This window comes from Carassius gibelio, chromosome A13 (genome assembly GCF_023724105.1).
Source record: "Carassius gibelio isolate Cgi1373 ecotype wild population from Czech Republic chromosome A13, carGib1.2-hapl.c, whole genome shotgun sequence".
In the NCBI taxonomy this organism is placed as follows: domain Eukaryota; kingdom Metazoa; phylum Chordata; class Actinopteri; order Cypriniformes; family Cyprinidae; genus Carassius; species Carassius gibelio.
In genome coordinates this window covers 1,739,721-1,755,755 of record NC_068383.1, presented here as the reverse complement: position 1 = coordinate 1,755,755, position 16,035 = coordinate 1,739,721, and the positions used below count along the sequence as shown (strand labels likewise).

The 16,035-nt window shown below is 39.1% G+C and overlaps 2 protein-coding genes across 3 annotated transcripts in view; both read left to right on the top strand.

Annotated features, from left to right (window-relative positions):
• Nucleotides 1-15,387, top strand: part of LOC128025839 (DNA nucleotidylexotransferase) — a 77,522-nt gene extending 62,135 nt beyond the window's left edge. The window contains exon 11 of one of the 2 annotated variants that reach the window (XM_052612391.1): nucleotides 14,761-15,387. In XM_052612391.1, the coding sequence (XP_052468351.1) occupies nucleotides 14,761-14,847 (87 nt within the window). In that variant the 3' untranslated portion in view covers nucleotides 14,848-15,387. Of the gene's footprint in view, nucleotides 295-14,760 lie in introns of those variants that run through there. The other variant, XM_052612392.1, reaches the window with a different exon arrangement.
• LOC128025841 (uncharacterized) lies at nucleotides 4,409-7,321 on the top strand. Its single transcript, XM_052612395.1, has 2 exons — nucleotides 4,409-4,998; nucleotides 5,216-7,321. Exons 1-2 carry the CDS (start codon nucleotides 4,441-4,443, stop codon nucleotides 5,552-5,554), a joined length of 897 nt encoding a protein of 298 aa, XP_052468355.1. The 5' UTR covers nucleotides 4,409-4,440; the 3' UTR covers nucleotides 5,555-7,321.
• Nucleotides 15,388-16,035: the final 648 nt, after the last annotated feature.

Sequence of the window (16,035 nt, the reverse complement as noted above, 5' to 3'; positions counted from 1 at the left end):
GGATGGTACACGAGAGGTGGTGCATTTAAGACGGATAGGCTGTTAAACTGGTGTGTGTGTGTGTGTGTCATGTGTTTCTGAGTCATCCAAATCTCTTCCTATTATAGTTTGTCTCTTTTGTGTTTGTGTGCATTGAAGCCAGTTGAAATGTGAAAACAGGTTGCTGTGCACTAGAAGATGTTTGCAAGGGACTAAATGCATCAAAAACAAACCTTTAAAAAGATTTTTGATTAAAATACATATGAATGTGCAAGGAAAAATGTGTATTTGGCATTTGCATTAAAGCATGTGGTAGACGCTGTCACGGTTTGTGAATGCACCGTCTCCAGCTGTAGTCATGTTACGTCATGTTGATTGTTTCATGTGGGTGTGGTCGCTGATCACTGATCAGCGGCAGGTGCGGCTAGTTCCCACAGACTATTTAACACCCTGTCTTTCGTTTCCTGTTTGTCTGATCGTTGTTTGTAGATCCTGGTGTTTGATGTCGTGTTCGTGTTGTTCCTGCCTTGCCTTGTCGCCGTTCTGTTCGGATCCTGTCGTCACGCTTGGAATACACTCACCACTGTTGGATTGTCACCGCTGTCATCATCGTTCTACGCACCCCACGTCTCAACTCACCAGTCTGTGCTGCCACCGTGGTTCCTGCGTTACTCTCCGACCTTTCATCATCACCATACTCCTAATAAACTTACTCGTACTTGCATTTGTCTCCTGTCCTCCATTAGCGCTGTTACAGAACGATCAGACCATCATGGAGGCAGCGAGTACTCAAGCTTCATCTCTGGAAGAATTTCTCAGCGCCAGTGTTCGGAGGATGGACTCCCAGGAGAGGACTCTTAACGACACTGGTCGCGCGGTCCAAGCCTTGGTGACGCAGGTGTCCGAGCTCACCCAGCAGTTCCATCTTCTTCGAGCGCCCACTGCGCCACCCACACCGCCCGCTCTCCCGGTACCACCAGTGACCACCTCCCAGCCGGAACCGCGCCTTCCCATCCCGGAAGCATACTCGGGTGAGCCCAACTTTTGTAGAGCATTTCTAACCCGCTGTGATATGCATTTTGCCCTTTAACCCAGGACATTCGCCAACGAGAGGGCGAAAGTGGCCTTTGTGCTCACCTTACTCTCTGGGAGGGCGGCACTATGGGGGACGGCGGTGTGGGAGAACCAGGACCCATGCTGCGACTCGTTCCTGGCGCTCTCCGAGGAGATGAGGCGGGTCTTCGATCGGGCCGTCGCAGGACGGGAGGCGGCCAGGAGGCTGGCGGAGTTACGCCAGAGGGAGAGGTCCGTCTCAGACTTCTCCATCGAATTCAGAACCCTGGCGGTGGAGTGCCATTGGAACGAGGAGGCGCAGTGGGACATGTTCCTGCATGGGCTGGCTGACCGCGTCCAGAGGGAGATCTACGCCCTGGATCTGCCCCCCTCTCTTAATGGACTCATTGAGCTAGCGTTACGGGTGGATGCCCGCCTCACTCGGATGGAGAGGAGGGGGCTGTTCAACACCACATCCAGGGGCCCGGCGGACGGGCGATTCAGCGGCGGAGACGTGGTCAGCCCCACCTACGATCACGAGCCCATGCAGGTAGGGCGAGCTCGGCTTTCCCGGGAGGAGAAGGAGAGGCGGAGATCCCTGGGCCTTTGCATGTACTGCGGGGGAGCCGGACATCAAGCCCAGACCTGTCCAGTAAAAGGCCAAGCCCGGTAGTACGCATGAGGCTACTATCGGGTGGGATCTCTGCCGAGAAGACCTCATCACCACCATCATCTACGCTCCTTCCGGTTAGACTGCGGTGGTCAGCGCAGACACACCACTGTCAGGCACTACTGGACTCGGGGGCAGAAGGTAACTTTATGGATCGTCACCTTGCACACAAGCTCCACATTCCCCTCAAGACCCTGCCGCACCACATCACGGTCCACGCCCTCACTGGACAGCAACTCCCCACTATCTCTCACTGCACTGAGGAGATCACACTCATCACCTCTGGCAACCACTCCGAAACTATCTAATTTCACATCCTTGACTCTCCCCTGGCACCCATTGTCCTCGGGCACCCTTGGCTCCTTCTCCATAACCCCAAAGTAGACTGGTCCTCTAATTCCATTTTTTCTTGGTCTCGAAAGTGTCATGAGTCTTGTTTAGTGTCTGCTTGTCCGTCTGTGTCTGTGTCTGTGTTACAGGAGGAGGCGGTGGATTTATCTAACGTGCCCGCTGAGTACCTCCACCTGAAGGAAGTGTTCAGTAAGTCTCAAGCTGCTTCTCTTCCTCCGCATCGTCCTTACGACTGTGCCATAGAGTTATTGTCAGGTAAGTCTCCGCCTAAAGGCAAACTTTATTCACTTTCTGTGCCAGAGAGGGAGGCTATGGAGAAATATATTTCTGATTCTCTAGCTTCCAAATTCATCCGCCCTTCCTCTTCTCCTGCGGGGGCGGGGTTCTTTTTTGTGGGAAAGAAGGACGGATCACTACGACCTTGTATTGATTACCGAGAGCTGAACAACATCACGGTAAAGAATACTTATCCTTTGCCGTTGATGTCTTCAGCCTTCGAGAGGTTGCAGGGAGCGTCTATTTTCACAAAACTGGACTTACGCAATGCGTATCATTTGGTTCGGATCAGGGAGGGGGATGAATGGAAGACCGCGTTTAACACCCCCAGAGGGCACTTTGAATATTTGGTCATGCCCTTCGGGCTCTCCAACTCCCCAGGGGTCTTCCAGGCACTCGTCAACGACGTGCTGCGAGATATGATTGATCAGTTCACTTATGTCTACCTGGACGACATATTGATTTTTTCTTCTTCTCTCCAGGAACATGTGCAGCACGTCCGACGAGTGCTTCAGAGGTTGCTAGAGAATGGGCTTTTTGTCAAGGCGGAGAAATGCGAGTTTCATGCACAGTCTATTCCATTTTTGGGGTTTATCGTGTCGACTGAGGGAATACGCATGGATCCCGAGAAGGTTAGGGCTGTGGTAGAATGGCCAAGTCCAGATTCCCGTAAGGCCCTACAGAGGTTTCTGGGGTTCGCTAACTTCTACCGGCGTTTCATTCGCAACTTCAGCCAACTAGCCGCGCCTCTGACCGCCTTGACCTCCGCCAGGACTGCTTTCAGGTGGTCAAACACAGCGGAAGCTGCGTTTGCGAAACTGAAGAGCCGTTTCATTTCAGCTCCAATTCTCATTACCCCTGACGCCACACGGCAGTTCGTGGTGGAGGTCGATGCGTCAGAGGTGGGGGTAGGAGCGGTGTTATCCCAACGTTCTCCCTTAGACGACAAGGTCCACCCTTGCGCGTATTTTTCTTATCGTTTATCTCCTGCAGAAAGTAATTACGATATTGGTAACAGAGAATTGTTGGCAGTCAAGATGGCATTGGAGGAATGGCGACACTGGTTAGAAGGATCGGGGGTTCCTTTTATAGTATGGACTGACCACAAGAACTTAGAGTACATTAGCACCGCCAAAAGGTTGAACTCCAGGCAGGCTCGATGGGCACTTTTTTTCGGTCGTTTTGATTTTACTATTTCGTACCGCCCGGGTTCCAAAAATATCAAACCCGATTCCTTGTCTCGTATTTTTGACCATTCCGAACGCCCGTCCACTCCCGAGTGTATTTTTCCTGAGACATTAGTGGTCTCCACTCTCACATGGGAGATCGAATCGAAGGTCAGAACGGCCTTAGAAGGGGTAACGCCTCCGCCCGGGTGCCCACCGAACCGCTTATTTGTGCCGGAGGGATTAAGGTCCAACGTTATCCAGTGGGGACATTGCTCTAATGTGGCTTGCCATCCAGGGGTTAACCGCACTAGATTTTTAGTCAAGCAACGATTCTGGTGGCCACTTATGGCTCGCGACATTCACGATTTTGTTTTGGCTTGCTCGGTATGTGCCACTGGTAAGGCTTCCAATCGGTCCCCGGATGGGTTACTCCAACCGCTGCCGGTACCTTCGAGACCCTGGTCCCATATCACTCTAGATTTTATTACCGCCCTCCCGCCCTCCCAGGGCAACACGGTTGTTTTAACCGTGGTGGACCGGTTCTCGAAGGCCGCCCATTTTATTCCTTTGGCCAAGTTGCCCTCAGCCAAGGAGACAGCGTTGACCGTCATAGACCACGTCTTTCGTTTACATGGCCTCCCGATAGACGTGGTTTCTGACAGAGGACCCCAATTTGTGTCTAAATTTTGGCGAGAATTCTGTAAATTACTAGGAGCGACTGTAAGTCTGTCCTCAGGGTTTCACCCCCAGAGCAATGGCCAGACCGAGAGAGCCAACCAAGATTTGGAAAGGGTGTTGCGATGTTTGGTCTCCAAGAATCCTTCCTCCTGGAGCCAACAATTGTCTATGGTGGAGTACGCCCACAATACCTTACCAGTATCGGCTACGGGCCTATCTCCTTTTTAGTGTAGTGTAGGGTACCAGCCACCAATTTTTCCCAGTATGGAATCCGAGGTTGCGGTCCCCTCCGTTCACGCCTTCGTCCAGAGGTGCCACCGCACTTGGACCAGAGCCCGCGAGACTCTACTCCAAGTGGGGGCGCGCACCAAGGCCAAAGCCGATCGCCACCGGTCTAGGCCTCCCGTATACGTCGTGGGTCAAAAGGTGTGGCTTTCTACTAAGAACATTCCTCTCCGTTCCGTTTCTAATAAACTGGCTCCCAAATTTATCGGCCCGTTTACTGTCACCAAGATCATTAGTCCGGTGACAGTCCGCCTCAAACTCCCTCCAACGTACAGGAGAATTCACCCCGCCTTTCATGTATCCAAAATAAAGCCTGTATTTCATTCTCCCATTAATCCGCCTACCCCGGTCCCTCCCCCGCCGCGTCTCGTAGATGGGGAGACCACTTATTTGGTTAATCGTATTCTGGACTCTAGAAGGAGGGGACGCGGATTTCAGTACTTGGTGGACTGGGAGGGTTACGGTCCGGAGGAGAGAAGTTGGGTACCTGCTAGGGACATCCTGGATCATTCCCTTATCGATGATTACAATCGACAGGTAAGAGATTCTGGGGACGCCAGGAGGCGTTCTTAGGAGGAGGGGTACTGTCACGGTTCGTGAATGCACCGTCTCCAGCTGTAGTCATGTTACGTCATGTTGATTGTTTCATGTGGGTGTGGTCGCTGATCACTGATCAGCGGCAGGTGCGGCTAGTTCCCACAGACTATTTAACACCCTGTCTTTCGTTTCCTGTTTGTCTGATCGTTGTTTGTAGATCCTGGTGTTTGATGTCGTGTTCGTGTTGTTCCTGCCTTGCCTTGTCGCCGTTCTGTTCGGATCCTGTCGTCACGCTTGGAATACACTCACCACTGTTGGATTGTCACCGCTGTCATCATCGTTCTACGCACCCCACGTCTCAACTCACCAGTCTGTGCTGCCACCGTGGTTCCTGCGTTACTCTCCGACCTTTCATCATCACCATACTCCTAATAAACTTACTCGTACTTGCATTTGTCTCCTGTCCTCCATTAGCGCCGTTACAGACGCTTTTATCCAAAGGGACTTGTTTTGTGCTGCATGCAGCTTTTATGAGCTCAAAATTAGCATTATTTGAGAGACTTCATTGCATGCATTTATGCATTGCTTTTATCCAAAATGACTTGTTTTTGTATTAAGTGGTATTTGCTAAGTATGTGTTCCTTATTGCATATGTTTACTTAGCAACTGCAGGTGTGTAGCTCACACAAAGCATGTCTGAATGTTGACACAAGGTTGTTAGATTGAAATGCATATGATTGTGCTAGGAGAAGTGTGCATTTGGTATTTGCATTTATGCATTTGTTAGACACTTTTATCCAAAGTGACTTGTTTTATACCGAATGCAGCTTTTATAAACTCAAAATTAGCATCGTTTGAGACTTCACTGAATGCATGCATTTGGGTTTTTGGCATTTGCTTTTATTCTGAGTGACTCGTTTTGTATTAAGTGGTGTTTGATAATTATTAGAAGATATTATTTAGCAGCTGCATGTCTGTGCAGGTCAGTAGTTGACACAAAGCATGTCCACAAGCGTATTTTTTTATTTTAAAATGAATATGAATGTGCAAGGAAAATGTGCATTTTGCATTTGCATTTGCATTTATGCATTTGGCAGATGCTTTTTTGACATAATTTGTGACAAGAAAGCAATAGCATTGCAACATATGTGCAGGTGTCTTGTTAACCCTTTATTTGCCCACAGTCTTTCTTTCAGTCATTATCAAGACTTTAGACTTGAGTGCTTATGAATGGTCAATGAAAAATGTGTTTCTGCTATTTGCATTAATGCATTTGGCAGATGCTTTTATCCAAAGTGACATGTTTATGCTTACTTTTATTCCTATGTTTTATAAACTCAAAATTAGCATAATTTCAGAGACTTCTCTGAATGCATGTACTGTATGTACTGTATGCAGCAGATGTTTTTATTCTCTCTTTTTTTTGTCGCAGGAATGTGCTAAGTACTTTTTAGCTATTGCTTATAAATATTTATTTTAACACTCAATGCTAAATAATAAAAATTGGCATGTAATTCGTGACAAGAATGACTCCTCGGAATATGTGCAAGTAAGACAAAGCATGTCTACAAACCTAGATTTTAGGTTAAAATGCAAATGAATGTGCAAGGAGAAATGTGTTTGGCATTTATGCATTTGGTAAACACTTCAAAATCCAAGGTGATTTAATCCAAACTGATTCTCAAAACTACAATTTTTAAATGCATTCCTGTAGCTCAATCAATAAAGCATGGTGCTAGCTTCATGAATTCGATTCCCAGGGAAAGCATGAGCTGATAAACAGTGTCTCTTGAAAGCTTTTGGATGGAGTTTAGCGTGTCGCGCCACAGGATTTAACCACCTAAATCTGCTTTAATGCAAGAATGTGTTCGTCTTTTGCCATTTCTCCTATTTCAGGCTTACAGTGTGATTATTTCTCTCTGTATTTTCATTCTCGTCCCCCTCAGCGCTTCATATCAGCTCCTTGTGTGCCTCACAAACCCAACAGAGTCATCATGACACTCGGAGATAGAGATGTATTTATAGCATCAGTCCTCGTACATGCTTTTGTCATTCAAATTGAATTCCCATGAGCGTTTGTCCTCCAACCCACTACCTGAGAGACAAAGAGGGGCTGTAAGGAGAGCAGATTGAGGAGGTGATGAATGTTTTATTGATCAGAGTCGCTCGTGTCGTGTTGTATTAATTGTGTTGGTGATTGTGGAGACAGGAACAGGAAATGGCTGAAGATCTGGTTTCACAGACTTATGTTTCTCTCTCTCTCTCTCTCTCTCTCTGTATATGTCTGTACATTACATTTCCACTGATTTCCATCTTCTGATTTCTGATTCAGATTAAGTACCATTTTATAGATGCAGCAAAATGTGCCGGATCTGGTTTTCTACATGACCTGTTTGATAAGACATGATAAGACAAAGCCCAGTAATTACATTTCTGTCGGCTAGAGAAGGAACAAAATTGCACATACTGTTAATTTTATGCCTGATATAATGCTTTTTAAATTAGTTGAGGAGAGAGCGTTTAATATGCAGTTGGACAGATGCAATCAGCGTTTTATTTTTCCCTGAACTCGTTTAGTTTTCTTGATCATTGTTTCGCAGATATACAGCGTGTGACTGATTTCTCTGTATTAAACTTCTTAAAACTGTTAAGGGACCTTCGAAAAGACACTGCTGAAACATCTCTGTGTAGATTGTTAAAAAAATTAAAAAGTTCCTAATACACGGCAGGTTTGGAATGATTGAGTGATGCCTGCTCCAGCGTGTAGTTCAGTGCAACACACATCCATATATCTGTCATTCTGTCATTCCATCCTTCCATGCATTCATCATTCTATCATTCCATCCATCCATCCATCCATCCATCTGTCATTCTATCATTCTATCATTCCATCCATCCATCCATCCATCCATCCATCCATCTGTCATTCTATCATTCCATTCATTTATCCATCCATCTGTCATTCTATCATTCCATCCATCCATCCATCTGTCATTCTATCATTCTATCATTCTATCATTCCATCCATCCATCCATCCATCCATCTGTCATTTTATGATTCCATCCATCCATCTGTCATTCTATCATTCCATCCATCCTTCTGTCATTCTATTATTCCTTCCATCATCCCTCATTCTATCATTCCATCCATCCATCCATCCATCTGTCATTCTATCATTCTATCATTCCATCCATTTATCCATCCATCTGTCATTCTATCATTCCATCCATCCATCCATCCATCCATCTGTCATTCTATCATTCTATCATTCTATCATTCCATCCATCCATCCATCCATCCATCTGTCATTTTATGATTCCATCCATCCATCCATCTGTCATTCTATCATTCCATCCATCCTTCTGTCATTCTATTATTCCTTCCATCATCCCTCATTCTATCATTCCATCCATCAACCATTCTATCATTCCGTCCATCCATCTGTTATTCCATCCATCTATCCATCCACCTGTCATACTATTATTCATTCCACACATCCATCCATCCTTCGATCATTCTATCATTCCATCCATTCGTTTTAAACCAGGCTTTATCAAATAAACATTCAGAGTTTGTTTGAGTGAATTTGCTTTTCTAGAATATATTTGTAGGTATGTCTTCCAAATGTACTCGTTTTTCCAATAAACTCATGTTGCAGTTCTGCATCGTGTTTGCTCAACTCAAATTCTACTCCAAATCTGTAATTTAAAAAACATTCTCAGTGTCTGCAGGCTTTAGTAGATCTATCCAGATTAAAGCTTGTTTGTACTGAAATGTCATTTTTAATGCAATCCTCTGTAGTTTGAAGGACGCTTTGACCTATACAGTTACATTGAATCAGAGGACACAATATTATTATTCATTTAACGGATGCTCTTTAATTCAGAGCAGTTACGGTTGGCTAACTTCAAGAACGGTTTCCTTGAATTAACCTTTAGCTGAGCGGGACGGATGTCGAGACAAGATTACAGATGACTTCAGTTCCTCCATTGACCCCAGAGCCTCAAACGAATCCTTCCTTTATCGTTTAGCCTCACAAGATCTCAGTATATCGTCAGGAGCCACTGGGATTCATTTCATGATGCCTTTATGTGCTTTTTTGACTCTCAAAGTGCCTTTTATTAATTTTATGACTACATTTTCAGCAAAAAATCTTCTTTGATGTTCTACCGAAGAAAAAAGTCACTTAAATCTTGCATAGTCTGTGGGTGAGAAAATGAACAGCAGATTTTAATTTTTCGGGTGAACTATCACTTTAAGCTTGTGCAATACACAAGAGCATCACATAAGATGAGGGTAATGAATGAGCATGTTTATTCACTTCTAAAACGCCGGCGTTAAATCACATTATCCAGCATGTGTCTGGCTGAAGAGTGTTGTGTGATGTTATTGAAGAGGACACTGGTGCGTCTGTGGGATTTGATTCGAAGCAAACATCAAACCGAGCGTCCTAATTAGTGCTGAGACTTTCTCTTGAGCTATTACAGCACGTCACATGCACTTATCTACTAGTCACTTTCAGAGAAGCAGATAGAGCTGCTTATTTCTCTGCGAATGAGTCTAGACTGAACAATAACGGGGAGGAACGATCCAGATTGAGTCCAGAGAGCGCTCTTGAGCTCCAGTCTTTAATTATTTGGCAAAAGGAGGTTCTGTTAAGTCAGATTGGAGACGTAACGGCCGTATGGTGTGTGTTTTAGGGCTGGTTTTACGGGCGCCAGTGCTTTAAGATGCCTGTAGTAATTGCAGGATTGATTAGCGAGGAAGTGTCCGATGTTTTCTCTTCCTCTGACGCATTGGGAATCGTTGGGAGAGGACAGATACGAGGCCTAATCGACTGCTTCTCTTTCTGCCTTTCTCAGCCTTTTCTTCCCACAATAAAGACTAATTAACTTGAGGACAATCAAAAGGCTTTTCAATTCATCACTTGCTCTGTAATCTTTTCCCTCCCCTCAATAAAACACACAGAGATTGGTGTTAAAGAGGCGAGTGAAGGCCAGGAGCAGTAAGAGGGTTTATGATCGAGTGACACACACATCTGCCGGGTATCAATCCTGTAACAAACTCTTAATTGTGCTGTAATTCAGCTGTGAAGGACCTAGAAAGGCTTGATTGGGAATTTGTGGTAAAAATACAGAGTAAATATGGTCTAATAAAACAAAGTAACAGGTTATTTATAAATTAAATCACCCAACAGAAGTATTTAGTCTGGACATTAGTCTTGCAGGTTGTTTTTTTGTCATAACTGAACCTATTGTAATTGATTATAATTGTAAATGTAAAAAAAGAAAAAGGTCAGTGGCAAATAAAGGTTTAAAACATCTGTGCCAATCTCACAGAAATAAAATAGTTCTATATATTTTTATTTTATTTTATTTATTTTATTTATTTTATTTATTTTATTTATTTTATTTATTTTATTTATTTTATTTATTTTTATTTTTATTTTTATTTATTTTTTATTTTTTATTTTTTTTTTTATTTTTTTTTTTTTATTTATTTTATTTATTTTTTAAATTATTATTATTTATTATTATTATTATTATTATTATTTTATTTTTTATTTGTCTTATCATCAAATGTAAACTTTGGGCATTATTATCATTATAATAAATTTTTTGGCAAACCTTTTTCATGTCATTCTTAGCATTTCAACTGTTCACTTTTTGCAATATCAGGACAACTTCACTACTTTAAAAATATCAAAATGACATTTAATTCAGAAGCTGAAAGCATGCATCATAGAAAAGGTGCATTCAAATGTGCATTTTTCTTGTTTTGAAATGAGCACGTCATTGAGTTTAAAAGTAAATCAACACTATTTTCTATGAATGCATGGTTTTTGTGCACGGAAATAAGTCTGTTAATAAATTCTAGATTAGATTGCATGGTTTTACATTTAAGATACTGTCCCTTTAAGTAGCTTTACTGTGTTTAGCTACTTTTTGTTAGTTTTTAGAAAACAAGAAAATAGTCCTAAATTTAAGAGTTAAGAATATGAATTGCATAAAATATGCATCCTTTAGTCATTGATTAACATAAGAAACCTAATAAACTTAACAGGATGCATATTTATCAGTCAGAATTAAATAAAATAATTTGTGCAATCAAAAAATAAATAAATCATGGAATAGATTATTATTAATGATTTTAATTCGTAATGATTTGATTTTATTTAATCATATTTTTATAATGCACTTATTCGAATGGCTTAGAATCAGCATAAATATGTTCAATGTGAAATCAATTAAATTAATTCAGGTAAAAACTATATGAAGAAAAAACTAAAAATATTCAGTTAGTTAAAATGTATGAAATCTAGATTATTTTATGGGATCTCAAACATTTTTGACATTATTATGGTATATTGCACAGAACATGCTCAATAGTGCGGTTAAAAATTCTAGATTTATTAATAAAATTAACTTTAAATATCGAAATATATTCCATTTAATTAAAAAAAACATCTTAATTCAAAAGCAAATAATTTTTTTTGTCATTTTATGTAATCTTAAACATTTTTGTGAAATTATTACTTGTATATTATACAGAAAATACTCAATACTGCCAATTATTATTAAAAAAATTCATAAAAATTAACAACTAACAAAAAAACTTAATAAACACACTTTGTGTAGTTTTAACCCTATGAAGCCTGACATATGAAGTATTGTATTTGATCCTCCAGGCTTTAAGGCTCATATAGGATTATATAAAACAAATTATCAATCAGAAGACAGAAGGCTAGACCTCAAATATGATACAGTAGCTTTAGGATTAATTTAAATGATTTCCCATAATTGCAACGTATAAAAGTGTATAACTGGAAGAATAAAGCGTTTTAAAACAGCTCCGTGTTCAGTGCCGAAGGTCAGTGACAGCCGATAACTGAGCAGACTAATCATCAGACTTTAATTAAATGTTTAAGGCCATGCATTTATTTAACACCGTTAATGCATTTAGCTTTACTTAATGTGACATCAGACAGAAGAGAACGAAGCAACGTCTGCAAATTCAACACAACTCTTCTCCTTTATCACTTAAAGAAGGAGACAGATCTTCTTTGCAGCTAATTTATTTATTCCAAAGTAAAGTCATTCACAGTCTTTGAATGAGGAATTTAATTATTTATGAAATGCCACTGGTAAAGTTAATTTATACTTTCATTTTCTGTCCTTGAACTGTCTGATGCAGGGAAATAAAAGTCAGTTTAATGTTAATAAGATCACTTCTGGAAAATCAGTGATCTCAATATAATGAAGTATTTGTGATTTATGCGTTGCTTTGAAAATCATGGATTTTTTTGGTTATTATAAGGTTATTATAGTTAAAATTGAATTGAAAAAAGAAAAGAAAAACAAAGTTACTTAAAATAAAATATTAAAATGTTAACTGACATAAAAATAAATATAATATAAATAATATATATAAATATAAATAAAATATAAATAATATAAAAACAGAGTATTTTATATAAATAAATAAAAATCATAAATACTGTATAAGTCAATGCTTCTTCATTTAGTTTAACTTATATATATACTAAAATAACTAAAACAGTAACTTAAAATAAAAAACACTAAAAACTACTTAATGACAAAAACACAATAAAGCTGTAACTAAAATTAAAGTGAAAAGAGACTGAAAAAAAGGATGAAAAGATGAGCAGATATAAAAAACAAATTCAGCAACATTTCTAATTTAAATTTAGTTTAACATAATGTAATAATATATCTATATTATATTATATAAAAACCAACAACTACTTAAAATGTCAAAAACATGCAGCAAAATTACTATAAAATTTAAGTGAAAGAGAAAATATTAAGAAAAACTTATAAAAGTATATTAAATGCCTGCAAACTAAAAAAATAAATAAAGTGAAAGTGAAAAATATTAACAATCTATAATAGCATGTTATTTAACTGCAAGAGATCAGTGAGCATCATTACAGAATAATGACCAGCGAGGTGCATTTCATTAATACTACGCCACTTAAACACTAAATAAACCAGTGGCACTGAATTAAATACATATTACAGCTTCAGAGTGATGGTATTTTAAAATGTGTTTGTAGAGCAGTGTTAGTGAACGTGTGAAGTCTAATTAATGTTTAATAAAATATAAAAAATGCATTGTCTTGCATGGGCAAACACCACTCACATTTAGTACAGTAATCTTGTTGTTTACCATATAGTGTAAGATTTACCTTGTACAAGTCACATGACTCTCTGGCTCCGCCCTCCTTCGTTTGCATTGTTAATAATGTGTGTGAAGTCAAACCTTATAGCCAGAGCTCGTCTTTCCACTTGGTTTGTGCAGCAGTCTGTCGCTTCTGCTAAATGTGTTCACATGCTTTCTATTTGCTCTGCCTCATTCTGACAAGTTAGTTCCAGTTTAGCTCTTCCAGGCAGGACGTGTGGAGCTGACAGCCGCGGTGAGTCAGACTCGCCTCTCCAGCCCAGATATTTACCGTCTCATGACATCACGCCCCGAGCACAGGCGCAAGTTTCCCTCGCTCATCACTGATGACATCTAGAATGACTCTGTGCCCTCACACGTCCATGGCAAGGTCAAGAGCGCTCTATAGTCATGTGACACAGGCTGAGGTGGATGCTGGGAAGTCAGCAGGAGCTTGTGCATGTAGACGTTCTCAGAAAAGGTTCCCCCTCAACATTGTGAACAAACGTTCTTTCAGTAGCATTAATAGAATGTTCGTTCGAAGTTGTAACATTCTCAAAATGTTTGCACAAACACATAATATCAAAAACCAGTCATAAGGATACATTTTTAGAAATTGATATCTATGTATCATTTGAAAGCTGAATAAATGATCTCTCCATTGATGTGTGGTGTTTGGTAGGAGGAAAATATTTGTCTGAGGTACAACTATTTGAAAATCTGGAATCTGAGGGTGCAAAAAAAAAAAAAAAAATTAACTATTGAGAAAATCATCTTTAAAGTTGTCTAAATTAATTCTTAGCTATGCATATTAGAAATTAAGTTTTAATATTTTTACAGTAGAAAATTTACTAAATATCTTCATGTAACATGATCTTAATATCCTAATCATTTTTGGCATAAAAGAAAAATAGATCATTTTGACCCATACGATTTATTTATTTATTTTAAGCTTTTGTGCTCCAGGGTCATAATTTATAATTAATTTATATATATATATATATATATATATATATATATATATATATATATATATATATATATATATATATATATATATATATATATATATATTAAACGTATGCCCTTGTTTAAAAACACTATTTCGTAGTTCCATTTAATTGTTTTGAAAACATTTTTCAATGTTACTTTTGAATGTTTTCCAAACCATCTTAGATGAACGTCCACCTGAACCGTTTGCTAACGTTAAAATAATGTTTTTACATTATTGTTACTAAAAGAATGTTCGTAATTTTAGGAGAACATTGCCAGAGCGTTCTGAGAATGCTTCCATAATATTTGCAAAATTATAAAATGGAATGTTTCTTATGGCTTGCATAACACACACACACAGAGAGAGAGAGAGACATTTATAAAACGTTTAAATAACTGGATGTTTGAAATCTTATGAAATTGTATAACATTTTATTTTCTGGAAAAAACATTATTTATTTATTTATGTTGTAGTTGCAAATAAAAAAAATCATCATCATAGTACATGTTACATGCAAATATTTCTTTGTAATTGTTTGTGAAATCTACTAGCGATATCTCACCGATCTCTCTCTGTCTCTCTCCAGAACACCTTCTTGTCTGCTAACACCGAAGAGGACATCTTCACACATTTGGGGTTAGAGTATATCGAGCCTTGGCAAAGAAATGCCTAGTTTCAGTCTCTTGCTCTGTGAAGCCGGCTGATGTTCTGGACAGATTCAACACCCTCGACCTGATGCTGATGCATTAATGATAGTTCATGGAGTTCAGTTTTCTTTCTTTTTTTTAAGGAAAGATGCACAAGCTTACTTTTCAAAATAAGGATTTAATAAAAAGTGTGTAATTTCTGTAGCACAAAATGAAATCACAAAAATAATGGTTATGGTTATGCTCAAAATCATGCAGTTTTCATATTATAATCAATTTATGATGGATGAAATCTAACTCGGTTTTGTTTGTAAATGCACTACTGTACAAAAATTGTGAAAATGTTTTTGAAAGATGTCCCTTATATTCATTAAGGCTGCATTTATTTGATCAAACATACAAATATTGTTACATTTAAATTTTTCAGGATTCACAGATGAACAGAAAGTTCAAAAGAACTGCATTTATTTGAAATAGAAATCTTTTGTAACATTATAAATGTCTTTGATTCATTCTTCCTGAATACAAGTATTCCTTCATTTAAAACAAAGTGTATGTAGTGTATATTCACTTATAAAATGCAAAAAGGGGTTGCAAAACTAACTTGAGTTTTTATTTTTTTGTTAATAGCACCTTTAAACATAAGTGAATGTTAATCAAAATATGATTTAAATCTAAGCAACTCAAAATTTTTATAGTTTTTATATATCTGTTAATTAAAATGTAAATAACGTAACAATGTAACACTGATGCATCACACACACTTGCTTACGGGAAACATTCTGGCAAGGTTCTCTCAAAGTTATGAAGGTTTATTAAAAGTTTTCTGGTCTTTAGTAACATTCTCTAAATGTTCGTACAAAAACGTTATTTATAAACATTTTTCATTATAAACGTTCATTTCATGTTTTTTAAACGTTATTAGTAGTTTCATGTGTTGGAGAAAACATTCAAAAGTAACATTCTCATAATGTTTGAAAAATGATCAAATGTAACGTTCTCTTAATGTTCTGTTCAAACCTTCACATAACCAAGACTTTTTAAACAACAAAAAACAAAAGCAGCATAGCATTCTTTGAATGTTACTTCATACTGTACAAGTTTCACAAGAAGTAGCTTTCACATAATGTTTGCTAATATAATAAAATGTAATTTTCCCTTGATGCTGTCTTTAGCATTCACATAACCGAGAAAAAAGCCTTTTAAACACACAC